The sequence below is a fragment of the Vulpes vulpes genome, chromosome 9 (genome assembly GCF_048418805.1).
Source record: "Vulpes vulpes isolate BD-2025 chromosome 9, VulVul3, whole genome shotgun sequence".
Classification (NCBI taxonomy): domain Eukaryota; kingdom Metazoa; phylum Chordata; class Mammalia; order Carnivora; family Canidae; genus Vulpes; species Vulpes vulpes.
Window position 1 is genome coordinate 99,447,958 of NC_132788.1, and position 16,714 is coordinate 99,464,671.

The window sequence follows — 16,714 nt, forward strand, 5'->3', positions numbered from 1 at the left end:
CTGAGAAACACTGTGGTAGACTAAGTGATGGCCTCCATTCAACCACGTCTCCTGGTGTTCTTGCCCGTGGAGTTCTCTCCCTGACGGGGTTTGGCAATGTGACTTGTGTTGGCCAAGGGGATAGGCTACACAGAGGTTCTGAAGGAGGACCTTCTGGCCCCAGGCAAGTCAACACACAAGTGAACTACTCCACATGGCCTAGAACCATCCAGCCTAGCAGTTAACCCACAGAAGAGAAATAATGCTGTTTTAAGTCATTCAGCTTTAGACTGGGTAGGCAGGGAGGTGGAAGATCTATCTTCCAGCATATGGACAATGGCTTTTCACAGCATCCCATCAAGCTCACAAACCCGGCTGCTGGCTCATGGATGGAAAAGGCCACCAAGTGTCTAGCCTTTCTGCTAGACAGTGGGGGAACCTGCCTAAAGAACCACCATTAATGAGAGTACATTACCTCTCGGATGGGCTGCAAGCCATAGGTGGAAAAACAGGTCACCTAATTCTTTCCAAGTTGAGGGTGAACAGTCACTTTGCAGTATGCACATTCTACATGTGCAATAATCCCCAAAAGCAGCATTTCTACTGGTAATCAAATAGCATATAATTAAGACACTCAGACTTCTATTTAATAATTATTTTTTGCTTTATTCTGTTCATACATGACGGCCCCAAACCCAACACTTGGTTTTTCTCTTTTGACTTTACTGCTCTGCCACTACCTAGGTCAACAGTCTTCCTCCCAGTAGTATATATGGTTTGATCCTCATCACGCGGGTATAACACAGGTCCTCAGAGATCAGGGCTCTCCAGCACCAGGACCTCCGTCATCCCCTTTGACTGTACTCTTGGTGCTGGGGCTCTGCCCAGGTCCTGTCACCCGTGAGGTGTCCTTAGGCCAGAAACACCAAGCAGGCTACATGTTCTCTGCCAACTCTGAATAAACGTGGGGACTGCTTAGAGCCTAGGGTTGAGGGTAGTGAGGCAGGCTGTCTAGGTCCATTACAAAGGGATGCTGTGCTTGATTAATGAAGTCTACCATGGCGATACCCTCTAGACATGTCTGGAATGGGGACTCTAGGGGGAGAGACTGCGTGCCGGCCACAGGCTGCTCAGACAGGGACAAGGTATGTACTATATCCTTGCATTTGGCGATTCTTCTGCTTCCCAGGCTGCATTGTCTCACACACCAGGTGGCTGAGGAGGCATTCTGAAGGCCATGAAGGTTTAAGTGGCTTTCCTAGGCTCTGGAAGGAAGAGAATAAGCCCCAAGCTAAAGGGTGCTTGGGAGGACAGCTCACGCAGGCCCCGCAGGCCCCGCGGGGGTCTGTAAGCTCAGGCTGTGCTGGCATTAGCTCCTTATCCTCTGGAGTCCATGCTGGCATTAACTCCTTATCCTCTGGAGTCCGTTTCATCCCGGTAAAGACAGCTAGCTGGATGACTGTCAGAATGAGATGCAACTTGGGGGTAAAGACGCTTTTCTGTATGTGACACAGAAATAACCTTAATGTCTAAATAAACCTGTACAAAATTTCCAGTCCAAACTAAAAAAGTTTACCTTCTATGCTACCAACAAACTGAAATGGAGTAAAAGAACAGTCTTACTTTAATCAAGTTCCAGCAAGAGGGCACACTGCTTTGGAAAGCATCTGTCTCAGCAGAAAACACAAGGGTGTGTGTAAAAGAATGTTTCTAGAAAATACCAAAGGCACCAAACAGAACCTTAACTTTGCCTTCCAATTCCCCTCGATGCCACTGCATACCCTGGGTGGGAGGCTACTTCGTCCAGCTGACTTTGGGAATGTCATAATGCTCCGTAAGGGTGTCCAAGTGTCTGTTGAAGTCCTGGGGAAGCCAAGAAAAACCACATCAGCACTGCCTCAGACAGGGCACAAGGGTTGTGTGGTGTTGCCCACCCCCACTTTTCCACTATCCTGCCTCTCCTCAATGAGCCCCCTCCTCCCAAAGCCACCCACCTTTGAACCCTGGGCTCATCCTTAAATGATTCAGAGGGGAGGCGTTGCTTCTATTGAGTACCCCCATCCCCCTGACCCCAACACTCCAATGGCTCCCTCTGCCAGGCTCCTAGCCTCTGGGCCCAACTCGGACTCTACATAGCCTGGTCTTCTGCATGGGCATGTGACTTACCTCCACTCTCTGCTTGTGGGTTTTAGATGCTTTCTTTAGGATCCTTTCCATTTGCTGAAGACAGGAGAGAAATGGAGGTGAGTTCACACACTTGATCCAGCCCAGGCAATATGGGGTGGAAGATGGATGCCCCCACCAACTTAGCTCTCACACCTAGAATGGCTGGAGGTCTCAGGGTATATATCTTTCCCCTCCCTTAATTCTACTCAGACTGGTCCGACAGGGACACTCAACCACAACATATCCCACCAGGAATCCAGGTCGGCTGCCTTTCGGTCAGAGTGGCAAGAAATGTACTAGCGCTGACTTGAGTCGACTCTGCTGGGAGCTTTGTGTGTGCTTTCTACACCCCTGGGCAATTGACTGCATTCCCATTTTGCAGAAAATAAAGTTTCAGATGGGGTTTGAAGAAGGATGAAAAATGAGGAAGGTGAAGGGCTGAACAGATGGTAGGAGCTCAAGGGAGTAGGTGCTGGTGACACGTGACATGAGGGCTACAAGATCCAGATCACTTTGGTAAGTATGATTGTAGAGTATGTATCCTGCACCACCACGACCTGCCTTACTCTAATGCCTAACACCTGATGGTAGCTAGTGAGAGTTAAGAGCATGGGACGCAGAGCCAGACAAACCTGGGGCTACACCTGGCTCTACATTTACTGACGAGGTGACTACGGCTGACTTTGGTGGTCCCCCCACGACCCATGCTGCCTGGTATTCGTGCCCTAGTGCAGTTCTCTTCCATAATGACTCCGGGCTGGCCCCGTGACTCAGCTTACTTAACAGAATGCAGTGCCTGTGCTGGGCTGAAGCCCTAAGACCCAGCAGCCTTTGGCTTCGTGTTCTTGGGAAGCCAGCCGCCATGGAGGAAGTCTGATGACCATACCAGAAAAGAAAGGACCTGGAGGGTGAGATGACACATGGGGAGAGAGGCCACGGGAGGAACGACAAGGCATCTAGACATGTGATGGTGAAGCTATCTTAGATGTTCCAGCCCAGTTGGTCGTCCAACCTGAGCTGCCACCTGACTGCAGAGATTCCAAGTGAGGGAAGCAAAAGAACTATCCAGCTGAGCCAAGTCAATCTACAGAAGCATGAGATGACCCTGTCAGCCACCACCTAGCTGTTCCTCCCTGTCCCTCATCTCATTTGCTGCCTCATCTTCCTCTGCGTCCAGCCGGCTCCCATCCCTGCCTCTCTTCCTGCTGCTGTGAGCCCGAGACCTGTGCCTCCTTACAAGAGGCCACACTGACTTGACTAGCTGCCACCAATGCCAGGCCCTCGGTAAGGCTCTGCCTTCCCTCTCCGCCTTCTATGCATCAAGTTCGCAGGGTGTCTTGGGTGCTGTCGCCACCCCTCCTTCACAGAGAGAAAATGAGGACCACTGTGCACAGTGGGTGATGCGATTGGAGATGCCAAGCCCTAACCCTTCAGGCTGGGGCCCTGCCCCCTGGGCCCTTCTTCTAAGAGCTGTCCAGCCTTAGCACTCACTGTGCTCAAACATCCTTCCACAAGGGAATCCGAATTTCCCAATCCCGCCTACCTTTGCCCATACTTTCTGGCATCTCTCTCCTGGTTCAAACAAAACCCACAGCACTACTTCCAGTTCTCAATGCCAGCTACAGGTTCATTTGTCTATTCCTCTTGGTAGATCTCCCAGGAGTTCTTTTTTTTTTTTTTAAGATTATTTATTTATTTATTCATGAGAGACAGAGAGAGGCAGAGGGAGAAGGAGAAGCAGGCTCCATGCAGACAGCCTGATATGGGACTCGATCTCAGGTCTCCAGGATCACACCCTGGGCCAAAGGCGGCACTAAACCACTGCGCCACCAGGGCTGCCCCCAAGACAGCCCTGCATCAGCCCTGCATCTTTCTGCATCTTGTCTCTACTTCTGCCTTTCCCCACCTTCCCTTGGATCCCCTCTAATCAGCCTCTCTTCCTCCTCATTCCAAATGCCAATTAAGAGCTCTTGGGGCTCATAAGACCTCTTGATAGCATGACACTGGTCATCACTTCCTCCTTAAAACACTTTCTCCACTCGGCTCCTAAGGACACACACTTGGTTTTTCTCCTTCCCATGAACCTTTGCAATTTCAGATCCTAGACCTCATCTCTGTCACTGCCTCCCCAGAGGATCTCATCCAGTCCCACAGCAATTCTGGGATATTTGCAAGAGAGGCCAGACCCCTCCTCCAAATTGCAGATTCAGGTATCAGGGTGTCCACAAGAATTCTCCATTTGAATTTCTAACAGCCATTCGAACATTCAAGTGTTCTCTAAAACCAAGGTCTTGATGCCCTGCTTTAGAAACCTGCTTTACCTGCTGTCCTTCCTATTGCAGTAAACAGCACCTTCATTTACCCGTCACTTGCCACCAAAAATCTTGGTCATTCCTCATTTCCTGGCCCACACCCAATCCATCAACTAATCCTGCTGTTCTTGCTGCAAAATCAATCCCAACCTGGTATCTTTCATTGCTTCCACTGTTACTGTCCTATTCTGAGCTGCTGTTTTGCTGCTACACCTGATGGTTACTCTCCCCCACTCCCTCTCTAGGAGTAACATCCCAGCCCAGCCAGGGACTATAACCTCAGGGAAAGAACTTAAGTGCATTCACTTGTTAGATCCTCACCACAAACCTGTTAGGTAAGGACTTCAGCCCCACTTTACAGTCAAAGAAAATGAGATGTGGGAGGTTAACCAACCTGCCCGTTACACCACCACCAAGAAACGGTAGAGACAGAATAGAATCCTCTGTCTTGTCAAAGCCAGTGAGTCTCACCTTTTTCTTTTCTTTTTTAATGACTCAATTAAGCCTGAGAGTGATGAGTTAACCCTTCCTGATGTTACTGGACCAAATCACCCAGACGAGGGTTAGGGTTTTTCAGCCTGGACACCTGACATTTTGGGCCAGATCATTTTTGCTATGGGTGTGTGTGTGTGTGTGGGGGGGGGTGCTGTCTTCATTACTGTAGGATGCTAAGCAGCATCCCTGGCCCTATCCCACTAGATACCAGTAGCACTACCCCCAACCAACACACCCTGAAGTTTTAATAAACAGCAATGTCTTCAAACACTGCCAAAAATCTTCTCGGGCGTGGATGTAAGGTACAAATACAACCTATATGAGCCTGCCAAAGTCATCATGGAAACAGATTTTGTGAAAACTTATAGCCGGAAGCATGACCATTTAGTATCAACAGCTAACATCAACTGAGCACTGATTTTATGCCAGACCGAGTGCCAAATGCTTTATCTGCATGACTTCATCTGAAGTTCCCATCCCTTTTAGGAGAAAGCACTCTCCGGACCCCTACAGATAGGTAAGTTGAGGCAGAAAGAAGATGAGTCATTAGCCCTGTGTCACCGGGCAAATGAGAAACTGCGCTGGAATCCAAAACCGGTCCCCGGGTCTGGCCTTTCAACGCCAGTTCTAGCTTTCTCCTCTGCCATCCACCCTGGCGGGGGCGCTTCCTGTCCTCGGAGCTCCGCCAACCGCGGACTCAGAGTTAAGCTCTCACTGACCGCTCACTACCGCTCCGAGAGGCCCGGGTCTGACGCCAAGTTCCGAGTCCACCGGCTCTGCCTCTCCATCCACCTCCGGAGACCCAGACCTGCTGCGCGGGGCATCCCCAGCTTCCCCACCCGCCTTACCCGCTTCTCCTGCATCTTCTCGAAGGCCGCCTGGGCCGGGGTTCGCTTGTCCAGGCCTCGCCGCTTCTCCTCCTCGTTCTTTTTGCTCGTTCCCATCGCTTCCAGGAGTTTCGCCTTGTCTTTGTCCTTCTTTTTCTTCTTCCTGGGAGGGGAGAAGCGGGGAGAGGAGGTAAGGTAGATCAGGGGGGCAAGAGCTCGAGGACTCTAGATGAGGCTTAAGGGGGCAGAAGACAAGGTTTTGCAGTACTCTCGGGGACTCACCGCTTGGTCACACCGAGCTCTGCGACGCCTTTTAGTTTCAGGGGCCCCTTCTGAACCTGCTCGTAAGCCGCCATGATGCTTGCTTTTCCGTAGGTAAACGGCCACACTTCCGGTTTGAGTGCCCTATTTGCATCCGAATGCCCGCCTCACTTCGTCTTGATTGGTTGAGCTAGGGGTTGCGCCTGCGCTCTTGGCATCTGGCTCCACACTTTCCGGTTGTGGAGTCTGACTGGACCTCATCCTTTGCATCCGGTCTCCTGCCACACTTCCGGCTTTGACGTACACTTCCGGTTTCTCTGGGCTTGGGCCGCCTGGATCTGCAAAGCTGTTTTGGAAGTTCTACAATTTCTTTCTTTCTTCTTCTCCTTCTTTTTTAAAGATGTATTTATTTATTTATTTGAAATAGGGAGTGCACTCTAGTAGCGAAAGGGGCAGAGGGAAAGGCAGAATCTCAAGGGCACTCCTCGCTTTGCGTGCAGCCCACTTGGGGCCTCCATCCCAGGACCTGAGCTGAAATCAGGAGTCCCATATGCAACGGAAATCCCCATTTCCTAAAACACAGTGTTCTCTTGGTATTTTGTGTGCACTTGGATGTTCTGTTCTATTTTACTGCTGTATTTTGAGAGTTGGGTTTTTTTGTTTGTTTCAGTTTTTTTGTTTGTTTGTTTTTTTGTAATCTCTACACCCATTGTGGGGCTTGAACTCACAATCCCAAGATCAAGAGCGTGTTCTACTGACTGAGCCAACTAGGCCTGCTGGAGAGTTTAATAGATAACCTAATTTTGTAAACCTCATCAGTACTTACTAGGTTTTTTTTTTTTTTTTTTCCAATTTTGATGAATGATAGTATTATTCTGTGAAATGGATGTCAATTGCGTTTGAAAGAAATTTTTAAAAATACATTCTATGGAGTATAATTTATAAGCAGTAAAATGCATTCGTTTTAATTGTATCCTTTGATGAATATCATCATGTTTACACACCCATGTATTCATCTCCACAATCAATATCTAGAACATTCCACCACCACAAAGTCCCTTGTTACTCTTCCCACTTAACCCCCTAAGCCCATCATTCTCCCCAGGCAACTCCAAATCTATTTTCTCTCACTATAGATTAGATTTGTCTCCTGTAAAAGTTTCACATACATGGTTTTATAAATGTTCTTTTGAGCTAGAGTTCTTTTTTTAAAAAAAAGATGTTACCTATTTATTCATGAGAGATACAGAGACATAGGCAGAGGGAGAAGCAGGTTCCCTGCAGGGAGCCCAGTGTGGGACTCCATTGTATAAATATATTAGATTTTTAAAAAATCCACTCACCTGTGGTTGGACACCTGAGTTGTTTCCAGTTTGGATCCCTAATGAATGGAGATGCTGTGAACATCAGTATATAAGTCTTTGAATAAACACAGGTTTCGTTCTCTTGGGCTTACTCCTGATGCCTGCATTACTTGAAGTAGAATAGTAGCAAGGTTTGGTTTTTCTCATTATAAAATGTTGAGTCTCAGTCACTCTATTTTGAAGGTTTGATAAGAGAAAATAGTTGCATAGGATGTACTGAAACAGAGGGAGAAGCTGACTGGAAGCCCACTGAGTGGGAAGCCCAACATGGGGCTCAATTCCAAGACCGACAGTGAGATCATGACCTGAGCCAAAGGCAGATGCTTAACCAACTGAGCCACCCAAATGCCCCAAAACATTTCTATTTTTTGTTTCCTTCTATCATTTTAAGCATTTTATTTCCTTTTTTTTTTTTTAAGCATTATAGTTCTCAGTGTGGGTCATCTTCCTCAGGGTCTGGGTGAAAATGCTGTCAGGCCCTATAGCTTTTCTCTCATTTTTTATGTGATATATAGTACTATTGTCACTTTATGTAGCACATAGGTCTCAATTCAATATGTGGAAGGTCTGGACCTTGATTTGGTAGGAATAGTCTCGACTTTTCCTTAGCTGGGATATACACATTAAAAAAAAAATGAGGCAACAGGCCTAAAATGCCTTATACTAATCCCCACGTTACCGAACAGAGACTTAACTTCATTACAGTTTTGGCTCTTCAGAAATGAAATCTTAAACCAGTCATCCAGGAATTCTCTGATCAGCACTGGGTAGGTTCTCTGCTGGACAGATCCCTGCTATCCCATAAAGGAAAGTAACCTTGCAATAAACAAAAGGGTAAAATACACAAAACATAAAATTTACCATTGTAACCACTTTAAAGTGTGCAACTCATTGGCAATAAATACATTCACAATGTTGTGCGTCTATTTATTTTTATCTAATTACAAAAGATATACAAACATTAATTTTTTTCCATTTGTTTTTTTGTTTTTTTATAATAAATTTATTTTTTATTGGTGTTCAATTTGCCAACTTACAGAATAACACCCAGTGCTCATCCCGTCAAGTGCCCCCCTCAGTGCCCATCACCCATTCACCCCCACCCCCCGCCCTCCTCCCCTTCCACCACCCCTAGTTCGTTTCCCAGAGTTAGGAGTCTTAATGTTCTGTCTCCCTTTCTGATATTTCCCACACATTTCTTCTCCCTTCCCTTCTATTCCCTTTCACTATTATTTATATTCCCCAAATGAATGAGAACATATAATGTTTGTCCTTCTCCGATTGACTTACTTCACTCAGCATAATACCCTCCAGTTCCATCCACGTTGAAGCAAATGGTGGGTATTTGTCGTTTCTAATGGCTGAGTAATATTCCATTGTATACATAGACCACATCTTCTTTATCCATTCATCTTTCAGTGGACACTGAGGCTCCTTCCACAGTTTGGCTATTGTGGACATTGCTGCTATAAACATCGGGATGCAGGTGTCCCGGCGCTTCATTGCATCTGTATCTTTGGGGTAAAACCCTAACAGTGCAATTGCTGGGTCATAAGGCAGGTGTCTATTTTTATTTTATTTTATTTTTTTTAGGTTTATTTTTTAACTCTTTGAGGAACCTCCACACAGTTTTCCAGAGTGGCTGCACCATTTCACATTCCCACCAACAGTGTAAGAGGGTTCCCTTTTCTCCACATCCCCTCCAACATTTGTGGTTTCCTGCCTTGTTAATTTTCCCCATTCTCACAGGTGTGAGGTGGTATCTCATTGTGGTTTTGATTTGTATTTCCCTGATGGCAAGTGATGCAGAGCATTTTCTCATGTGTATATTGGCCATGTCTATGTCTTCCTCTGTGAGATTTCTGTTCATGTCTTTTGCCCATTTCATTATTGGATTGTTTGTTTCTTTGGTGTTGAGTTTAATAAGCTCTTTATAGATCTTGGAAACTAGCCCTTTATCTGATACGTCATTTGCAAATATCTTCTCCCATTCTGTAGGTTGTCTTTTAGTTTTGTTGACTGTATCCTTTGCTGTGCAAAAGCTTCTTATCTTGATGAAGTCCCAATAGTTCATTTTTGCTTTTGTTTCTTTTGCCTTCGTGGATGTATCTTGCAAGAAGTTACTGTGGCCGAGTTCAAAAAGGATGTTGCCTGTGTTCTCCTCTAGGATTTTGATGGAATATTGTCTCACATTTAGATCTTTCATCCATTTTGAGTTTATCTTTGTGTATGGTGCAAGAGAGTGGTCTAGTTTCATTCTTCTGCATGTGGATGTCCAATTTTCCCAGCACCATTCATTGAAGAGACTGTCTTTCTTCCAATGGATAGTCTTTCCTCCTTTATCGAATATTAGTTGACCATAAAGTTCAGGGTCCACTTCTGGGTTCTCTATTCTGTTCCATTGATCTATGTGTGTGTTTTTGTGCCAGCACCACACTGTCTTGATGACCACAGCTTTGTAGTACAACCTGAAATCTGGCATGGTGATGCCCCCAGCTATGGTTTTCTTTTTTAAAATTCCCCTGGCTATTCGGGGTCTTTTCTGATTCCACACAAATCTTAAAATAATTTGTTCTAACTCTCTGAAGAAAGTCCATGGTATTTTGATAGGGATTGCATTAAACGTGTAAATTGCCCTGGGTAACATTGACATTTTTACAATATTAATTCTGCCAATCCATGAGCATGGAATATTTTTCCATCTCTTTGTGTCTTCCTCAATTTCTTTCAGAAGTGTTCTATAGTGTTTAGGGTATAGATCCTTTACCTCTTTGGTTAGGTTTATTCCTAGGTATCTTATGCTTTTGGGTGCAATTGTAAATGGGATTGACTCCTTAATTTCTCTTTCTTCAGTCTCATTGTTAGTGTATAGAAATGCCACTGATTTCTGGGCATTGATTTTGTATCCTGCCACGCTGCCAAATTGCTGTATGAGTTCTAGGAATCTTGGGGTGGAGGCTTTTGGGTTTTCTATGTAGAGTATTATGTCATTGGCGAAGAGGGAGAGTTTGACTTCTTCTTTGCCAACTTGAATGCCTTTAATGTCTTTTTGTTGTCTGATTGCTGAGGCTAGGACTTCCAGTACTATGTTGAATAGTAGTGGTGAGAGTGGACATCCCTGTCTTGTTCCTGATCTTAGGGGAAAGGCTCCCAGTGCTTCCCCATTGAGAATGATATTTGCTGTGGGCTCTTCGTAGATGGCTTTTAAGATGTTGAGGAATGTTCCCTCTATCCCTACACTCTGAAGAGTTTTGATCAGGAATGGATGCTGTATTTTGTCAAATGCTTTCTCTGCATCTAATGAGAGGATCATATGGTTCTTGGTTTTTCTCTTGTTGATATGATGAATCACATTGATTGTTTTATGGGTGTTGAACCAGCCTTGTGTCCCAGGGATAAATCCTACTTGGTCATGGTGAATAATTTTCTTAATGTACTGTTGGATCCTATTGGCTAGTATCTTGTTGAGAATTGCAAACATTAATTGCAGAATGTGTCATTGGAAAAGTACTGAGAAGCCCAAAGCAAACAGTAATCACTCCCACCCAGAAATAATATATTGTAGTTTTGATTTCTCTATTTCTAATTGATTTCTATTACTATCTGTAATTTTAAAAATAAAATGAGATTTGGGACAAATGGATGGCTCAGTCCATTAGGCATCCGACTCCTAATTTCGGCTTTGGTTATGATCTCAAGGCATGGGATGGAGCCTTGAGTTGGGCTCCCTGCTGAGCATGGTCTGCTTGGGATTCTCTCTCTCCCTCTCCCTCTGTCCCTCCTCTCTTGCTCTCAAATAAATAAATAAATAAATAAATAAATAAATAAATTTTAAGAATGGGATTTTATTCTATACTTGCTTTATTACTGAACTTCTCCCCATCCGAATATGCTTTTGTATGTTGAGTTAATGCTGAGAGAAACAGAAAAGAACCTCCAAATTTCCATAATCCATTGCTAACATTAAATATATGTATATACATACGCGCAGGCCTGTGTGAGAAAACCGCACAGTACAAAAAAAGTTAAAAGAAAACAAAAAAGTAGAAACTTCCCTTCTCACCTCTTTTCAGAATGATTAACAATTTCATTTGTGTATTTTTCAGCACGAAAGTGTGTATGCCAACATTTGTACATCTGCGCAATGTTCTTTTATTTCTGTCCTCAGTTTTCATTTAGCAAAATGTCTTTTTTTTAGATTTTTATTTATTTATTTGAGAGACAGATAGTGAGAGTGAGCATGAGTGGGGCTGGAGGGCCAGAGGGAGAGGGAGAAGCAGACTCCCCGCTGAGCAGGGAGCCTGACATGGGACTCGATCCCAAGACTCTGGGATCAGGACCCAAGCCAAGGGCAGACACTTAACTGACTGAGCCACCCAGAAGTTCCAGCAAAATGTCTTTTTTTTTTTTTAAGATTTTAAAAATTTATTTTGGAGAGAGAGAAAGTGCACGCTCAAGTGGGGGGAGGGACAGAGGAGAGAGAGAACTCTCCAGCAGACTCCGCACTAAACCGGGAGCTTGACGTGGGCTCTGTCATTATCAAAACGTCTTGAAGCTCTTCACAAGGCCCCGGTTGCCTCCACTCACCTTCCTCAAACGCTGGATGTCCTGTGGCTGAGTGAGGCGCTCCCTAACCAAAGCCCATCTACATGCCCACAAATCTCAGGTCACTTCTGCAAGTGGCCTGAATCTGTAGTAGTGCAATTTCTGGGCTCAAGATTATATACATTTGTGCATTTTAATTTAGACTGCTAATGCCCAAATTGTGCCAAAGACTTGAAGGATTGTAGAAGCTCTAGAGAAGCAAGCATCCCCCTGACTCAGGCCAAAGAGGGCTGGGTGCCTGACATTTCCACTTCTGCCTGAAGGGGGCAGCAAGCGACTGCTCAATTCTCCAGCTCGCCGGCTCAACCCTTAGCGTCCAGAGAGAATGGGTTTCCTGGTGCTACCGGCCAGGGCAGGGTTGCTGATGGGGTGATCCTTGACAGAATCAGCTCCTCAGGGACGAATAGGACAGACTCAGCGGGGGAAAGCTCTTCTTCTCCAGCCCACCTAGCAGGTTTGAAGCTCCTCTCTGGCACTTCCAGGGCTGTGTGCCCTGCAAGAAGTAGCTTGACCTCTCTGACCTTCTCTTCCCACCTTTATAAAGTGCTGCTGCTGCTAACAACAGCTAATGCTTTATATGGACTTACATGGGTCATTTATTCGCACAGCCACCCTGTCACACGAACCATCCTGATTTTACAGGTAGGGAAACTGAGGCACAAACTGTAATCCGACCTATGCCAAGTGTTCCATCCTTGCTTATGTCACATGGCCTGAGGCCATCCATTGTGTCACTATTTTATAAACCTCTATGACGGCATTTTTCAACTTTTTTTTTCATTATCATCTCTTAAAGAGAACAGCCCCTTAAGAGAACTTAATTAAATTTAAGGAGAAAGGTTAAATCTCAATTAATAAATTTGTGTCAAAAAGGATGAGCTTTGGAGGGCCACAAACCATTGAAATATCTAAGGTTTTTTCATCTTCTCCCCACCCACCCCTGAACCATTTTTCACCACCTTAGGAGCAATACTGCCCGCATTGATAATTTATGTTCTAAGGGAGGAATTGTGCCAAATTCCTGTGCTTTTGCTTACTTAAGTTTTTAACTTTATATCCACTTAAAGACTCTTGAGCTTTAAATAGACAGAGATTTTTATTATATACTACTCTTTGGTATACATACAAAGAAAATACAATAACTCAGTAGGGTTTTCTAAACATCTTCATACACAGAGAATACACATACTCATAGAAATCACTTTCCAACTATAAGTGTTGATAACATCCTTCTCTGTGCCATAGAGGACCCTGATAAGGAGCATTTCTTTAAGACAATTTGCATTGTTTCCAAAGAATAGAGTATGGAAAGGGAAAACAGTTACCAGAGGGTGGAAATACAGGGCAAACACTGCCTTACCCAAGAGTTCAAGGTCAACATTGTTGGTGACTTCAGGTAGCTATCAAGTAACCCCAGGTATGATGTGATGAGGACTTCTGAGGTCTTCCCCCCCTCCCCCAAAACCCAAAACTCCATTTCAATCATGAGAAAACACCAGACATATCAAGTTGAGGGACATTCTACAAAGTACCTAGCTGGCACTCTTCAGGACTATCAAGGTTATGGAAAAAAAAAAAAAAAGAAGACCAAAAAATCAAAATCAAATAAAACAAAACAGACTTAAGATCAGGAGTCTAAGATCCTAAATGCAATGTGGGGTCCTGACAGAAAAAGGGACATTACTGCATGTATACACCTATGCTCGTAGCAGCGTTGTTCGTAATACCCAAAAGGTGGAAAGACACCAAATGTCCATTGATGGATGAATGAATGAACAAAGTGTGATCTATCCATATAACGGAATATTAATCTTAAAAAGGAAAGAAATTCTGACACACGCTACAAAGTGGATGAATCGGAAAGATGCTGAGTGAAAGAAGCCAGACACAAAAGGACAAACAAATGCTGTATGATTCCAATTACATGTGGTTTCCAAATTCACAGAAACAGAAAGTAGGATGATGAGTTCCAGGAACTGGCGGGGAGGGGAGGGTGGGGAGTTGCTTAATGGGGACAGAGTTCCAGTTCTACAAGATGAAAAGAGTTCTGGGGACAGATGGTGGTGACAGCTGCGCAACACTGTGAATGTATTTCATAGCACTGAGCTGTACACTTAAAAATGGCCAGAATGGTAAATATTATGGTAAAAATTTTACCACAATAGAAAATTTAAAAACAACAGGGAAATGATAGAGATCCCGTGTGCCCTTTTGCCAGTTTCCCTCAATTGTAACATCTTCCAAACTCTAGTGCAATGTCACAACTAGGATATTGGCATAGCTACAGGCAATACACAGATCAGTCAGTCCGTTATCTCCAAGATCCCTCTTGATGCACTTGATCCACACCCATCCCCTTGATGCACTTGATCCACACCCATCCCCTTGATGCACTTGATCCACACTCATCCCCCAACCCCATCCCCACACACTGGCAGCCAGCAAGCTGTTCTCATTCCTATAATTTAGTCATTTTAAGAACACTGTAAATGGAATCACACAGTTTGTAACATTTTAGCATTGGCTTTTCCCCCCTCCACTGAGCACAATACCCCAGAGATTCATCCAGGTTGTCAGATGTCAGAACCTTTTATTGCTGCGTAGTGTTGCGCGGTATGGATGGACCAGTTTGTTTAACCATTTATCTGTTGAAAGATAGATGGGTTGTTTCCTGTTTGGGGGCTATTATGAATAAAACATCCATTATAGGTTTTTGTGTGAGCATAAGTTTTCATTTCTCTGGGATTGCCCAAGAGCGCAAGTGCTGGGTCTTATGGTGGTTATGTTTTTGGGTTTTTTTATTGTATTTTATTGTAAGAGCACTCAACATGAGATATAACCTCTTCACAGATTTTTAAGTGTACAATGCATTATTGTTGGCTACGGATATAATGTCCAGTGGATCTCTAAAGCTTATTCATCTTGCTTGACGAATCTTGCTTCATGCCTGCTGACTAGGAAACCCTATTCCCACTTCCTCCCAGCCTCTGCAAACCACCATTCCACTTTCTCCTCATAGAAGTGGAATCCTACAGTATTTGTCTTTCTGTGACTGGTTTATTTCACTGAGCAAATGCGCCCAGAGGTCATTCACGTTGTGACATATTGCAGAATTTCCTTCTTTTTAAAGGTTCAGTAATATTCCTTGTGCATGTAAGCCATATTTTCTTCATCCTTTCATCCATCCATGGACATTCGGGTCGTTTCCATAGCTTGGCGATTGTGAATAATGCTGCGATGAGCATAAGAGTGTTAATATCTCTTTTGAGATCCTGATTTCAATTCATTTGGATGTACACTGGACCCTATGGGAGATCTATTTTTAATTTTTCTAGGCACTTCCATGCTGGTTTCCATAGTGGGTGCACCATTTTGCCTTCCCACTCACAGTGCACAGGGTTGCCATTTCTCTACATCCTCACCAACACCTGATGGCTTTTGTTTTTTTAATAGCCATCCTGATAGTGATATCTCATTGTTGTTTTGATTTGTTTTCCCCTGATGATTATTAAAATTCTGTATTGTCATTATGATTCTGAGTTCTATGTCCTATATTACAAGGGGATATGGTTGCTTATTATTTATCATAGTAAAGCTGGAATTTATCCATACAAAGATAAAATTAATTTACTTATACCATGAAAAAATGATTTCTTGAAAATGCAAAAAGGAAAAAAAATCCCATTGTTGGAGTTGGGTGTTGGAAAGGCAGCTCCGGTGGCTGACCAACATGAGCAGCAGCTTACTAGTTGACATTATTGCTTGTTGAGCTCCAACACAGCACCAGCTGCCTTGCCCTCTTCCAATGGTGTCAAACTTACCCCAGCCTCAGGGCCTTTGCACTTGCTCTTCCCCCTGCCAGGACTCTCTTCCCACTCACTACTCCCTCACTTCCCTCCAGTCACTACTCAAATATCACTTCTTCAGGGGAACTTTCCCTTCCCAATCTATTTAACCCAACTTCTTCTCTCTATCCCTACCCTGTTTTATTTTTCTTCCTGGAACTTAGCACTCCTGATTAATGTATTTACCTGGTTGCTTGCCCACAGGAATGTGGGCTCATTGAGAGCACTGCTTTTGTATTATCAGGACGTAGGGCAGTGCCTGGCACACACTAGGTGCTCAATAACTAATCGTTGATGGGCACAGGTTGGGGGCACATAAGCAAATCACAGGGTGTCTGATGGGGTCAGGCATAGCAATCAGGACTTCAACCAGGAGGCACTAGGGAGTAAGGTGTTTGCTAATTAGTTTTCTTAATTGTCTTCATTTTTCAAAAATGCATTTACATGCAAAAAACTCACCCTTTTTGGTGTTTAGTTCTATGAGTTTTGACAAATGAATACAGCTATGTAACCAACGCTACAATCAAATTATAAGACAGTTTCATCACCCCTAAGATTCCCTTGCTCCCCATCTGCAGCCCCTGGCAACCATTGATCTGTTTACTGTCCCTACAGTTTTGTCCTCTTGAGTATGTCATATAAATGGAATCATCCAGTAGGTAGTCTCTTGAGTCTGGCTTCTTTCAATTAGCATGATGCATTTGGGGTTCAGTCCTTTTATGTATATCAGTAGTTCATTCTGGTTTATGGCTGAGTAGTAAGTAGTCTATTGTATGAATGGAACTCAGTTTGTTTAGCCATTCCCCAGGTGAAGAACATTTGTGTTGTTTCCAGTTTTTAGTAATTATGCATAAAGTTGC

At 44.3% G+C, this 16,714-nt stretch overlaps 1 protein-coding gene across 1 annotated transcript; it reads right to left on the reverse strand.

The window, feature by feature from the left end:
- Window positions 1-624: 624 nt before the first annotated feature.
- Window positions 625-6,185, reverse strand: FAM32A (family with sequence similarity 32 member A). The gene is made up of 5 exons (XM_072721330.1): window positions 6,062-6,185; window positions 5,801-5,942; window positions 2,146-2,199; window positions 1,761-1,842; window positions 625-1,244 (listed from the first exon to the last, which is right to left on the reverse strand). Exons 1-4 carry the CDS (start codon window positions 6,133-6,135, stop codon window positions 1,774-1,776), a joined length of 339 nt encoding a protein of 112 aa, XP_072577431.1. The 5' UTR covers window positions 6,136-6,185; the 3' UTR covers window positions 625-1,244; window positions 1,761-1,773.
- Window positions 6,186-16,714: the final 10,529 nt, after the last annotated feature.

Coding starts and splice junctions, on each gene's coding strand:
- FAM32A (XM_072721330.1), bottom strand. CDS start 6,135: ATGGCGGCTTACGAGCAGGTTCAGAAGGGGCCCCTGAAACTAAAAGGC. Junction 2,200..5,800: donor AGAAGATGCAGGAGAAGCGG/GTAAGGCGGGTG, acceptor TCCTGTCTTCAG/CAAATGGAAAGGATCCTAAA. Junction 1,843..2,145: donor CCCACAAGCAGAGAGTGGAG/GTAAGTCACATG, acceptor TGGCTTCCCCAG/GACTTCAACAGACACTTGGA.